Source organism: Limulus polyphemus, unplaced genomic scaffold (assembly GCF_000517525.1).
Source record: "Limulus polyphemus unplaced genomic scaffold, Limulus_polyphemus-2.1.2 Scaffold2161, whole genome shotgun sequence".
NCBI classification, from domain to species: domain Eukaryota; kingdom Metazoa; phylum Arthropoda; class Merostomata; order Xiphosura; family Limulidae; genus Limulus; species Limulus polyphemus.
Genome location: NW_013667771.1, coordinates 65,065 through 79,106, shown reverse-complemented (window position 1 = coordinate 79,106; position 14,042 = coordinate 65,065). Strand labels below are relative to the sequence as shown.

Here is a 14,042-nt window from a genome sequence, read left to right as displayed (position 1 = left end):
TCATGAATTACACTATAATTTATAAAGGTTAGTAACTAAGATGTGTTTTAGTTTAAAAAATATGGAATTTTGAGCAGACTAAAGATGCATTTTCCCTCCTTGAATGAAATATTGGTTCAAAAGAAAGATGTGGTGTCAAGTCCATTAAAATGGCTGAGAAAGCCACTAGGGGGATATTCTGAGCTATCGATTGGTTATTCATGTCATATACAAAAGTAAGTGTATATAAGGGAGCATTTCCAAAAGTGATGGGGGGTGCCACTGTGTTTGATTTATTATATGAGCAATATCTTAGCAAATAGAAAAGATTTTATTTTATATTCTAGCTTGTCAATATCGATAATTTGAGTTTCTAATTTGAATCAGTGCTGCATTCAATATACCACGTGACACACAAAAATTGATATTTATCTGCATTTTTTAAATTAAAAAATTCAGTAATGTATAGTACTACAGTTTGATACCAAACTTATTTACATAAATTCATGAAATAGTAGTTCAATAAAATTTTTAAAGTGAGTCAACATGGCCTTTCACTCGTGATCATCTCAAAAGAGTTAAATAATGAAATATTATAGAAAATAGTTCTTTCTAGCTTTTCTGGAACAATTCATCCTGATAAACGTACTTGCTCTAATTCAAGAAAAATTATTTTATTTTATAAATTTTCAGGTATACTCCCCAGACTATTGAACTGGAACACAAAATAAAACCTTTTATTCCAGACTTCATTCCAGCAGTTGGAGATATCGATGCCTTTCTAAAGGTAGAGTATGATTAAATTCCCAGAACATGTAAATACTTCTAATGGTACTGCGGCTATTGTTTATATAATTTACTTTTATAACAGGTTTGCAGAACTATTACTATCATAAGTCCATGAAGTTTAGTTTACTTTTAGTTGGAATACTGTGTATGAAACCAAGGAGTGATGATAATGAGTATAACGACAAATTAAGATACTTTTTTTTTTTAAATGCTGCGTCACTTCATATTTTATATCTACTGTGAAATTTTAGGAAATATATGCAACTCCAAGTCATTAAGCTCAAAGTCAGGATAACTTGTTTGGCCATAGAATCATTTTACGCACATATCGTACTATATATATAATTGAGTTAAACATTCACATTATTTAATTTTTGTCAAAAGTTAAAAAATTTCCAAAATTCCTGTGCCATAAATGAACATATACCAGAAATCTGTCATGAAGTTAAAGAGTTAGCAATGTAAATAAAATTGAGTAGATCCCTGAAGTTTACTTTCCTGTTATGAGCAACTTGCTTGCTTGTTTGTTTTCTTTCCTATCCTATGTAGTATCAGGTAAACTGATAATGTTCAGATAAACAGTAGATTCGGGAAAAATGTTCAAAAAGAATAAATCAAACATGAACATCAACCAGAAAGGTGAACAGTATGTTTATTCAATATAAATGCAAAGAATAATAAAACATTTTAGGTTTTTTCTTAAAATGCTGGCCAGCTTCCAAGTATGTGATCTATAATTGCTCTGGCTGCTGGAGCTGTAGAGAGAGAGACATCTAGAGCAAAAACCCTTATATTTCTAACTTTTAAGTCAGAACCAAAGTTCCAGGTATGATACACCAAAATCCTAGATTAGCTGTGTTTACAATCATTTTCATAAACATATCTGAGGGTGACAAACTGCTAGATAATGCTAACTTTTATGGTACAAAAATTGGGTCTAAAAAGATGAGCTTTACATTGATTCTGTGGATGTAACCTTTGTCTAAGATAGAGGATTAGCTCAAATTTACAGCCTTTCACATCCTGTTCATGAGGATGTTCACTAACTAGACATAGAACAAAATAAATAAGTATTCAAAGAATAACTTACCCATTATATTCTTGAACTTGGGTTGGAATAAAATGCAAAACTATTTTCAATATCTTAATCTTTGTGTATTAGTCTAATCGGGCACTGCCCACTGAACTTTAAAAAAAGGAAAGAAAATGCATAATATATTCACAAAAAAATAATTAAGTATACCCGCATAAAGATACATTATTTTACAAGTTTTGTTAAGCAATTTCTCAACTATGACACCAACTTTGTCGAATACTATTCAAAGTTAAAGGCTTAAAACAAAAACAATTGACATTATTTAAGTAAATTATTTTCAAAATTCAGACAATTACACAAATATAGTACATTAGAGTTACATTTGTAGTCTCAAAACATTGCAATTTTGTTACTAATACACCATTACATCTTTAGTAGCTTAATTGACATTAACTCAACTTTCTTCACTTTTATTATTTTCTGATATTTGTGAATTATATATAGTAATTATGATTGAAAAGCTTAAAAAATATCTTGTTAATGGAAATAAGTGAAATATTAACTATTATAATTATAATTATTGTGAAATTGGATAATAAAAGACATTAATTCCTAGTTGCTGGTTATTGTGAACGAGTTTGATATATGTATAAAAAATAAAACATTCACTGTGGCGTACATAAATTGTTAAGCTGTAGTTGATCATCTTCTTCAGAATAAATTAAACTGTTATCTGTGTGTGTTGTTATGTGGCTATTATCTTTTACCAGTTTTGTCTTAAATATTTCAAATTGCATTTCAGGTTCCAAGACCTGACAACAAAGATGAGAAGCTGGGATTTTATGCTTTAGATGAACCTAGAGCAAAACAATCAGATCCAACAGTGTTAGACTTACAGCTCCGAGCTGTGACCAAAGAAACAACTACCAAAACTACAGTGAGATTTGAAGTTATTTTAATTAACAAGTTTCTTTTAAAGCCCAAATTTGATATTTATAGTCACTATATATATATATACTGTGCCCATCATTGGGTAAAATTGCAAAACTATGTACGATCTCAGAATGATCTTTCACATCCAGATGAATACAACTAGGAAGCGTATATGATGTTAAATGTTTATTCCATTTTAGAAATGAATTCTCAATGGTTGATTTTTACTTGAGGAACATTAGTTTATTTCACAATAATTCTTCCAGGCAGTTAAAAGATTGGACAATGCAGACAAAAACACCAAAGAAATTGACACATGGATTAACAGTATTGGACAGTTACATCGATCCAAGCCTCCTCCAACTGTTCATTATCCAAAGTAAGAAAATTATCAGTCTTAACTCTCAAGTATGCATGTTCCGTGTTTTATTTGATCTAATCAAGTTGCTTACAAGTAGTGGCATTTGATGACAATTAATGGCAACAGTAAAGATGAGAAGATTAATATTTTAATAACGTCTTTTCAATAGGTTGCCTCAGGAAACTGGAGCTAAGCTCATGCCTTTAAGGCACATGAAATGTACACCTTTAAGTTTTCAACAGATAAGTGGCACGAGTTGTTGAAAAATTAGCTACTTAACTAACCATAGTGATGAATTTTTTGCAAAACTCCTAATTCAACTGGCTTATAAAATCACTGTCAGCTGAGCCTGAAATACATTTAAGTAGAGGGAGTTATGAAGGATTTGTTGTAGTGTTTGAAACCATTAAAGCACATTATTTTTACTTAATACCTTCTTTGTCAGTAAATTAGATTATATCACTTGTTTAATTTGATAAATACACAAAATAAAATCTTACATTTTTCCAGTTATGGTTTAAGTTACATAAAAAATGGCCTGTGGTGCAAAATTTGCCATTCCACCAAAAAAGTTTAACTATAATGATTATCTACTGAATTTTGAACAGTTGCTGTAACATTTTTCTAAACAAATAACTTATGAATCTTTTAATGATTACAACTGTGAAAAGAAAGTAATAAATAAGTAGGAATTTGAGGCCATAAAAAAGGTTAATGTAATTTTAGTGATTGTAAAACAATAAAGAAAATAAGAATAATATTATCTAAAATAATGACTAAATGACAGAACTAAATTTGTAAAATTATATAAGCATCTATCAAAAACTATATAAAGGAAACTTTATTGACTGGAAATGACCATAGAATAAAAACAAACTGATTCTCATTCTGGTATCATGTATAAAGTCCCTGAAGATGGTTGTACTGTGACACTAATAGTCTCTTCCACAGTATCTATAATCACGAACTAGTGGGTTTCTATTTACGTTGTTATTATATAATCAAATGGATTATATAATATTGTGCTAATTTTCCTGTAGTCTTTCTTTATATTAACTCCAAAACTCTATCAAAAACTACATAAAGGAAACTTTACTGACTGGAAATGAACATAGAATAAAAACCAACTGATTCTCATTCTGGTATCATGTATAAAGTCCCTGAAGATGGTTGTACTGTGACACTAATAGTCTCTTCCACAGTATATATAATCACGAACTAGTGGGTTTCTATTTAAGTTGTTATTATATAATCAAATGGAGTATATTGTGCTAATTTTCCTGTAGTCTTTCTTTATATTAACTTACCATACATTTGTATAAAAGTGATGCTTAGGAAATTAGTTTCATATTCAGCCATAATGTATATGATCTAGTTGATAGCATTGTTATGATATCGAGGTTAACCCATCACCACGAGAAATGTTGACTTGAAGAATGCCCTTCTTTTAAACCAGTATATCATACCTTTATCATCTTCAGAGAAGATGAATATTTTGAGTTTGAGACATCTTAACAACAAATTCATTGTTTAACATTAACAGAACACGAACTCTTTATTCATAACATGCTGGTTTGTATTTCATCTTTGACATCATCATTATCATTTAAGAAAAATCTGGTTAAATATTGGTCTCTCAGACATATATATTAACCAGTATTCATGAGTTTTTTCATACATAGAAAACATTACTAAAAATGCTTATGCAAGACTATTTAAATGACATGTCTTTCCACAACTTCAGTGTAATGTTGCTGCACAGAAAATTTCTTTATACCTGTCGTATACAAAGACAGAGGCTATTTTGATTGGAAACCAACTAAGAAAGTTGCGCCATACCCTGAAGTTGAATTAAGATGTCTTTTAAAGTGTGCATGCAGCTTACAAAATATCTAATGTGGTATATAAATAAAAAATGTTCTTTAGGTTATATTGGATCTAACCACTAGGTGGTTGATTTGCAAATTTAAAATTAATGTCATTTTCAAACATCAAGAATGTAATGTAGAGGAGAATTTAAAATCCTTCCAAAGGCAAACAAGAACTGCATATTAAACCAGGACTGAATGAGTACAATTAGTTTGTTATTATTATCTTCAAACTGCAGAAAATAAAAGTAGTATAATAAATCTATTTACTGACATGATATATAAGGAAATTTATCTTAGAGTAAAATCTAACTTTCAGTTTTTATACTGTCACAGAAATATGCCCGACATTGACAGTTTGATGCAGGAGTGGCCTCCAGAGTTTGAAGAAATGTTGAAGGAGGTAACAAAATCAACTCTGTCAGATTTTTTTTCTCTTTCTAAGCTATGTCATTATCTTACTCAAACGATACTTTAAAATAGAATTAAAAAAATTCTACAACCACTAATGGATAATTTTATAGAGGTATTTAATTTCATGTGTACTTTCTTTAATAGATGTATGTACCTAATAATTTCAGGTTGGACTTCCTTCAGCAGAAATACAATGTTCTCTAGAAGATTATGTAGAAATTGTATGCTGTACGTATCAAGAATTTTCTTTACTCATTGAGTTGTAGCTAAAAAAAAACTATTCTAACAAGTGAATTAGAACTTGTGTACCATATTTGATTATAGTCAATTTGTTAAGCATGTTGTTTATTTTAATCTTATTGTCATATACACGTGCTAAAAAGAAAAATCTGGTAATGATAATTTTAATTAGATATTTAATGTGTGAATAGAAACTTCATAAGTAAAGGGCACAGTGTAGAGTGAATAGAAACTTCATAAGTAAAGGGCACAGTGTAGAGTGAATAGAAACTTCATAATCAAAGGGCACAGTGTAGAGTGAATAGAAACTTCATTTCCTTCCACAGTAATTAAAATAACGTACCTGTGAATTTTTGAATTCTGAAAATAAAGTAAAAAGTACATGAAGAGACTGGACTTTAGACTTGTAAATTGGAATGTCCAGAAGAGCTGCAAGTAAAAAAATTAAAGAGCACTTAACATTAATTGGTTTTTAATATTTATTTATACTACACTGTGCCCTTTACTTATGAAGTTTCTATTCACTCTACACTGTGCCCTTTACTTATGAAGTTTCTATTCACTCTACACTGTGCCCTTTACTTATGAAGTTTCTATTCACTCTACACTGTGCCCTTTGATTATGAAGTTTCTATTCACTCTACACTGTGCCCTTTGATTATGAAGTTTCTATTCACTCTACACTGTGCCCTTTGATTATGAAGTTTCTATTCACTCTACAATGTCCCCTTTAATTTTTAAGAGACAGATTATGATTTCAACAATGGAATTTACCAAATTAACTTAAGATGTGTTTAATTTCAAAGTTTAATTAATAGCATCATAACTGAACTTATAAGAAGGATTTAATATCCAACTTCTAATATTGAAAACATTTCTTCTACAGCACTTTAAAACATTGGCCATGAGGAACCAAATGGACAATTCAGCAGCACCAGGAGAAACAGATCAACTTGTGTTATGGGGAAACCAGTGATTCTGGTTAATCTTTTTTATTGTACAGAACAGTTGCACACTTTTAAACATCAATTGTTATTATGTATTCAGCCGTTTTTGCTTTAAGCATGTGTAATATAACATCAGCATACTTACTCCATAAATTTAATATATCACTAGTATAAGAACCTCTTCGATAATAATGGAAAGTGCCATAGCTGTAATTTTTTTTTAATAGCATTCATCTCCTAGGGTGTAGAAGGCACAAATTTATAATATCTATCATGCTTGAACAAAGATTTATTCTAATTTATCATGCATTATTTAATATTTACTTGAATTTAAAAACATTATATTTTAGAAGAAAGTCATTTGTTTTAATTCCAACATTTTAAAAATTACACTAAAGAAATTCAAAACTGTTAATTACTTAAATTAACCAAAGTTCATCACTAAATACAAGCTTAATTTCTATAAATCAGAATGAGTACAGTACCAAATAGTCAAGTAAAGCTATTTTCAGTTGTGTATACATATCAGATTCCTTGGTTCACAAGTTACCGTTTACTACAAGACACCTTGTTTAGTTTAGATGCCGCCACAGTCCATAAGCGTAACCACTGCTGAAGACTTCTTCCTTCCACCATGTTATTGGGAAGAGCAAATTGACCTGGTTGCTCCCACCTTGTATTTAAAATAATAATTATTAAAACCATTCCTGAGAATTAGTGTACGAGTTTTCCAGTGAACCATAAATAACTTATAATTCAATTATTCAAAACGTTTCTTGAATTAATATGTACCTTAGATCATAATGAATTTTGTACATCAATAAAAAAGAAACCTACATCACCTGTATGTATCTTCATTAGCTCAGTTTCACTATTACAGCTTTGTCAGGAGTGATAGATATCTTACAAGTTCAAACATTGAGCTAATAAGGATACATTCTGGATACAAGTCATTATTGTGTTTATTACAAGACATTTAAGGTAAACTCCAGTTTGCATTAAACAAAGTTAAGAAGAAGAATTTTATAGACCTATTGATATTTCCCTAATGAAAAAACAAATCTGACAGTGCTCTTATAAAATTAACATTGGGTTACTATCTGATTAGAAAGAAATTTAAAATTTTTAATTTGCCAATGTTGTCCTAAAATGTTCATATTAAACAAAATACTGAAGGGACTTATGACATGAAAGCCCTGGGCCAGAAAGACTATCAAGGACATTGTGAGACAGTGCCTTCACTGAATCATCCCTTTTTTTATGCAACTACGATCAGTATATGTGAACAAGTACCAGGAAAACACCACCAAAACAAAAATTTGATTGGAAGATGTAGATGAAAGACAGTCTCTTACCAGTATTGTACTTGGAGCCTTGAAAAATGTGAATTTCTGGATTCTTATTGTTAGAAAAAATTGCAAGGAATACAGTCTATCATATGCATTCTAATTGTGTAATTGAGAAGTCATAACAACATACACAGAAATGGTAGACAAATCTTAAACATCATTTAAAGCTATTTTGAGACCTTTTCTAAACTGGGTAACATATACACGTGAGAACTGTTTTTTTTTTCTTTCCTGAACTGATAGTTATTATGAAAAGATTTGCAAGTCATTTTAAGTACTTACTAAGCCTAATTAGAATAACAGTGTAAATGGTATAAGAAGTCAATTTTCCAACAAAGTTTGACCAGAGAACATGTTTTAAATTACTACTAAAGAAGTCCAATTCATTTAACATTTCTGTTAATTCATGCAAAATATCAAATCAATAATTTTTAGGTACATAGCACTTCTCAGACTTAAACTAATGAGTAATTAAACATGCAGAGGCAATGTTAATCATTGTGGTCATATGAGGATTATGTCATCACTGAAGTGCTAACACTAAATAAGTAAACAACTGTTCACTCATTAGGCCAACCTACTGGCCTCAGAAAAAGGAATCTGCAATCATTACCACGAACTTTAACATATAACCTGGGGTATTGGTCAAAGCTCAAGTGGTTCTTATTCGCCTTATTTTCATCACAGGCCAAAATATACAGTGTATTATTTCATGTTTTAGTCAGAGTTAAGAATTATGTATGAAATAAAAGATTTTTTTAAAACAAATGCACGATTTTGAGTCATGAATTCAGTTATTGTTTTATTTGCTTGAAATATGAAACCTAAGTTAGTTAACCTTGAGATAAAGTTTCCTGAATAATAGAACATTCACATAATCCATTATTAGTAACCCTTAGTCCACTACTGGACTGCTTCAGTAAGAACTCACCAGTCATGCAATCTCTCCTGAATTCTAGAACACTCTGATATTCCACTATTGGCAGCAATGATTCGAGCCAGTACAACAGGAAGCAGTTTCTCAATCAACTTCTTATCCTTCGCTTCAACTTGCTGAGCTACATCTGAGAAATAAATTTTAAGAGGATATTTTCTTTTAAATAAGGTTATAAATATTATTAGTTCTTAAATTTAACATTTTATCTTATATAACAATAAGCTGCAATGAAATAAATTAAAGTAATGTTACGACAGCGGAAATCACGTGATGCTGATAACATGTCATGAGTTTCTAGAAGGATCATGAATGTTCTTGGCAACTCTAGTCTTTTTCCAGGCACCCTCTATTTTAATATATAAGCCTGGCAAATAAAGCGGAGAGGAAGACTGACGGCATATATAATAGCAGATTGAAGAGAGATATAGAGAGACAGATAATTGAGTCAAGTGAGCGGTAGTGACCATAAATAAAGTGCGTGAATTGTTGTACGTTATAGCGTGTGTTTTAGTTAAAGTGACTGTGGAAATTCTGTGTATAGCAAAGTTGTATCGAGAAAGAATAAACTAGTTTTATTTAAGAAAAGACTTATCACTGAAGTTCCTCGGGAAGAATCTTTACAGGAAATTATCAAACGAACAGAGACGTAACAAGTGTAATATAAAAAGTGGAAAGTGGTCATATAAACGAATTCACCAAATTATGATTCTTCAAACTTTATAATATAAACATGTTTATGGAAATAATCCCCTAACGTTATTACGTTTTTACACGATGGACTTGATGTAACTATAAAAATAATTTTTAAAATCACTAAGAACCTTTTACTTAACCCTTTTCAGCCCATTAAAGATTTTACAACAGTACATAACATTAAGTTAAACATTTTCTGTTTAATATTTTCCATCAAATCACCTGCAAATAAAACAGTAGTGAGATTTCAGACTTTGTTTTCTTGAAAGTAATAGTTCAACAGTTAACTTTAATTTCTATTTTTTTGCTTCCCACTGTGTTAACATACAAAAAATACCTGGAAATCTGTTGTCCTTATACTTGTCGCTTATTTCTAGCTCAAGTAGTTTGAATAATTTGTTTAAGTTGCTGATGTAAAAACAAATGTGAAATTCAACTAAATATAATTTATTTTATAAATTCTAAAACATTAAAGCTACGATTATGTATTTTCCTCAACCTAATTTGCTGTAAGAGATCCCTCTTTTCATTGAATTGATTGTAAATCTTTAAACTTAAGTTACATCAGAAGCTTTTTTTGATCACATTCCTTCAAACAATCTAATTATAACATTTTTTTGGGATGTTAAAGAAAAATAAGTTAATTTTATTGTTTATTTTGTTCAAGTAACTATTTGGCAAACACTTTTTTTGCTATACTAAAACTTGAAAAGTTGCACTGATAGATGGCAGTGCTAGTTGAGAAAAACTATTTTGTGAGAGGAAGTAAAACATCATATCAGAAACAGATTTACATCAATTTTAAAGAGCACAAAGGGAACTTTTATACGCAAGATAAATTTAGAAATGTCATCTACTTATTTAGTTTTAAAGATATTTCAATAAAGTGTGCTAGCAAGTAACATCATTAGGCTGAATAGTGTGTGAAAGTTGGCTTTCACGTTAACCAGTTATGGCCATTTGGCATCCAAAACAGTATATATATCTATGTCACAATAATTTTAATGAATCACAAAAACAAAACAAAAAAGAAATAATATTTATTTGTGTTTCCAATATCTATGTTTCACATTACAGTGGCTTTATGAGATATTAGTTTTTAGGTATGCAGATACAAAAATGGCCAGTATAATGCCACAGGGCTGAAAAGGGTTAACATGATTCAGTAAAAATTTTTTTCAATTCCTGCTAGAATAGACATATTGTTCATATATCCTACTTTATTAATATTTTGTATGAACTTCAAAAATTCCCAAATGATAAGTTTTAAAAGTGTTGAGATCTGCTTAATTTACTATTGGAGGTGGTTAAAAATGTTTAAATAAGTTATTCATCTAAAACTGTACATTAAACACTAGAGATGTGCCACTCTGAAATCTGACTGATTATTGATTAACTGATGCTGATTACTAATTAGTTAAACACCATCAAACTTAGTCAACTTACTGCTTTTTACCACTAGGATATTTATACTTTTTCTTCCCCACAGAAAATTTTATATTTGTTTCATGTAATTTACTTGTTTTTATACACTGAACTAGTATTTAAACAGTGAGTTGATTAAGGAAGTAGAATTATAAGTGGTGCAATTTTTATGTTTCATTTTCCATTTTATTAATTATGTATTGCAAGGTATGAATACTTAAAAACAAAGTAATAAACATAACACTTTACAGTCAACAGTCCATTTATTGGAGAAGTGTTCTTTATTATTATTATTTTGGCAAATGGATAATATTACTTTTATCTACAATTATTAATATTGCTTAAGTTGCACTTTTTTTTATTAATTAATTTTGAACTTTGCATATGAACATTAAAAAAAAGTTCAATTTTTAATTTCTATACTAATCAGTGGCAGCCTGTTTTTTAAAAGTATGTACTGAAGGTAAATAGCAACACTGGAACTTACCAGACATTATGTAATCTGATGAACCTTTCTGGGGTTTCATTTTGTTCATTTTTTCTAGCAAGAAAATCTGACTATCACATTTTGCCTTTTTTTTAGCTATTACACTTTTCAGTAAAATGGCTTTCTTTAAAAGTAAATCTGTGCCCTAGAAAGAGAGAAGGATAGAAAAACAAAAAAATTTGGTGTTTACATTAATTACTACCAGGTAATATAATCACTTACATTACAACTTTTATGGAATCATCTTTCTAACAAATATTATTATAACTGAAAAAGCTGATAAGTGAAAAGAAACTCTGGGCTTGAACCCAGGACCTTTGGGTGGTGGTAAATCAATCCACTAATTGCCTGACCACAAGTAGTATGGACTTTCATAATCATTGTTAAAAAGCCTTATGAGTGAAGAGAAATGAGGAGAGTTTTTATGCCTTGTCAGAACATTGGCACCGTTAGTCAAATGTCTTGGGTTCAAGCCCTAGTCTCAGGGCTTCTTTTCATTTATTGGCTTTTTTCAAATATAATAATGTTTATTACAAAATTGACTTTCCCTAATTCATATTATGAATTAAATTTTATAGAAAAATATACACACATGAATAATATTTACTACTCTATGATGCATGGGTCTAAGGACCACCCATAAATGAAATCTTAAAAATATTCATTCGTAGCTTATTTTCCTCAGGCTATGTTATAGGCGTCTCATTTTTGTCATCAGACCAGAGGGAAAGGTAGAACATATTAAGGAAATAATTAATAAAATATACTTCTATTTACAGATATAACATACATCAAATTTTAAGTCTGTGTTTGTAACAATAACATCCAAATTACAAAAAAAATTAAACTTTATTTAAATGCACTGTTTTAAACCTGCATAAAGAATGCACAACAATTAATAAAAAACGATAATCAATTGATTATCATAGTGTAGACCTCCCCATAAACATTTTGCCCAAAGCCATTTTTTTTTTTTAACTTAAATAACTTTTACCATTGTTTACAATTGGTCCAATTATTCATAAATATGCCTGTGATCTTGATGATGATGATTTTGAAAGTGAGAAATCTGACTTAGATCTAGTGAAAGTGAGTGAGCAGAGTCCTGTAGCAGGCCCTTCAGGTGTGAGTACAGGGAAAGGTAAGGGAAATACCAGTGTTGCTGCTATGAGGAAAAGAAAAGCAGGGTCTGTATCTAGATCTAACAAGAGAAAGAGAGCAGTTGTAGGAGATTGTGAGAATAGTGAATAACTAAAATGAACTTTTCATTCTGCGAGTCACATTGAAACATGACGCTGAATTCGGATGAAAGCCATTCACCACTGGATTTCCTCAAAGCTTTTTTTGATGAAGAAATTGTGGCCACTTCGATTTCTAGCATCAATGCATATGCAGCAAAGGTTTGGAGAAAAACAACCCTTCAACAAAACTATCATTATTTGCCTCATGGATGCCAGTTACTTATTATGAATGGTTAAAGTTTACAGAAGTTTTGATTGCTTCTGGTTTGGACCCTCAACCCAAAATCAGGGACTACTGGTCCACCACTGGATATCTCTACACACCCTGGTATCATCAGATGTTTGCTAGGGAGGGTTTGAGATCATTTACCATAGAATGCTTCATGTCTGCAAACAAGATGATGAAAACCAAGCAAAGATTGAGCCATTTGTGGAAAGTTCCAGGCTGCCTTCTACCCATATGAAAATGTGTGTATTGATGAGATGGTTATTGAGTGGAAAGGCAGATTCAAGAACAAGCAGTTCAATGTAAGCAAGCCCCAAAAATATCACATCAAGACATTCAGGCTTTGTAATTCTGCAACGAGCTATGTTGTCAATTTGAAAATTTATTTCTAAAAGGATACAGCATATGACCTTGATATCATCTCTGCTCATGCTGTCAAAGTTTTTGACACTCTTCTGAAGCTACCAGGTGGTGAGGTGGTTTTTGGACTCGGGAAACAAAACAATAACCAAGCATGCCTAGACTGCTTTGAAAAAACATCCTCCATTACATTTTCTTGTGTTCATTTTAGCCTCGTCTAAAGCCTGTATTTGCTCTGGAGATAAAGAGTTAATAATGTATATGCATTTATTTGCTTTCCAATTCAATCAGTTTTTCATCAAGCATTTGCTTCACCTTTTTGAGTGTCATTTTCTTGTCCTTTGTACTTCTATGAAGATTGTTGGACTTAGTGATAAGAGTCAACTTCCCAGTGGTCTCAGTCTTCAGGGCCAGCTTGTCAGCAGATGTATGAAGAGCCTCATTATCATCTTGGAGCCTTGTTCTCTTCGGTTTGAGTTCATACATTTCATCAAGCAAGGCCTTCCTTTCTTGGCTTTTATCCTCCTCCTCTTTATTTTTTTTTGTCATTTCTGGTCATCCAGAAGTACAATTAATCTCTGTCTTGCAGCAGATACAGACTCTTGTCTATGATTACCTCCTCTTTATTTTTTTTTGTCATTTCTGGTCATCCAGAAGTACAATTAATCTCTGTCTTGCAGCAGATACAGACTCTTGGCTATGATTACCTCCTCTTTATTTTTTTTGTCATTTCTGGTCACCCAGAAGTACAATTAAT

The 14,042-nt window shown here is 30.7% G+C and overlaps 2 protein-coding genes across 3 annotated transcripts in view; one reads left to right on the top strand and one right to left on the bottom strand.

The window, feature by feature from the left end:
* Positions 1-5,733, top strand: part of LOC106466128 (intraflagellar transport protein 46 homolog) — a 31,349-nt gene extending 25,616 nt beyond the window's left edge. Inside the window, exons 7-11 of one of the 2 annotated variants that reach the window (XM_022394080.1) lie at positions 673-766; positions 2,607-2,741; positions 3,004-3,116; positions 5,303-5,369; positions 5,548-5,733. In XM_022394080.1, coding sequence (XP_022249788.1) covers positions 673-766; positions 2,607-2,741; positions 3,004-3,116; positions 5,303-5,369; positions 5,548-5,646 — 508 coding nt within the window. In that variant the 3' untranslated portion in view covers positions 5,647-5,733. The remainder of the gene's footprint in view (positions 1-672; positions 767-2,606; positions 2,742-3,003; positions 3,117-5,302; positions 5,370-5,547) is intronic. The other variant, XM_022394081.1, reaches the window with a different exon arrangement.
* A 1,369-nt stretch (positions 5,734-7,102) lies between these two features.
* Positions 7,103-14,042, bottom strand: part of LOC106466127 (HAUS augmin-like complex subunit 5) — a 62,344-nt gene continuing 55,404 nt past the window's right edge. Inside the window, exons 16-18 of the mRNA XM_022394079.1 lie at positions 11,459-11,603; positions 8,848-8,980; positions 7,103-7,240 (exon numbers count right to left, since the gene is read on the bottom strand). Of these exons, the coding sequence (XP_022249787.1) occupies positions 7,114-7,240; positions 8,848-8,980; positions 11,459-11,603 (405 nt within the window). The 3' untranslated portion in view covers positions 7,103-7,113. The remainder of the gene's footprint in view (positions 7,241-8,847; positions 8,981-11,458; positions 11,604-14,042) is intronic.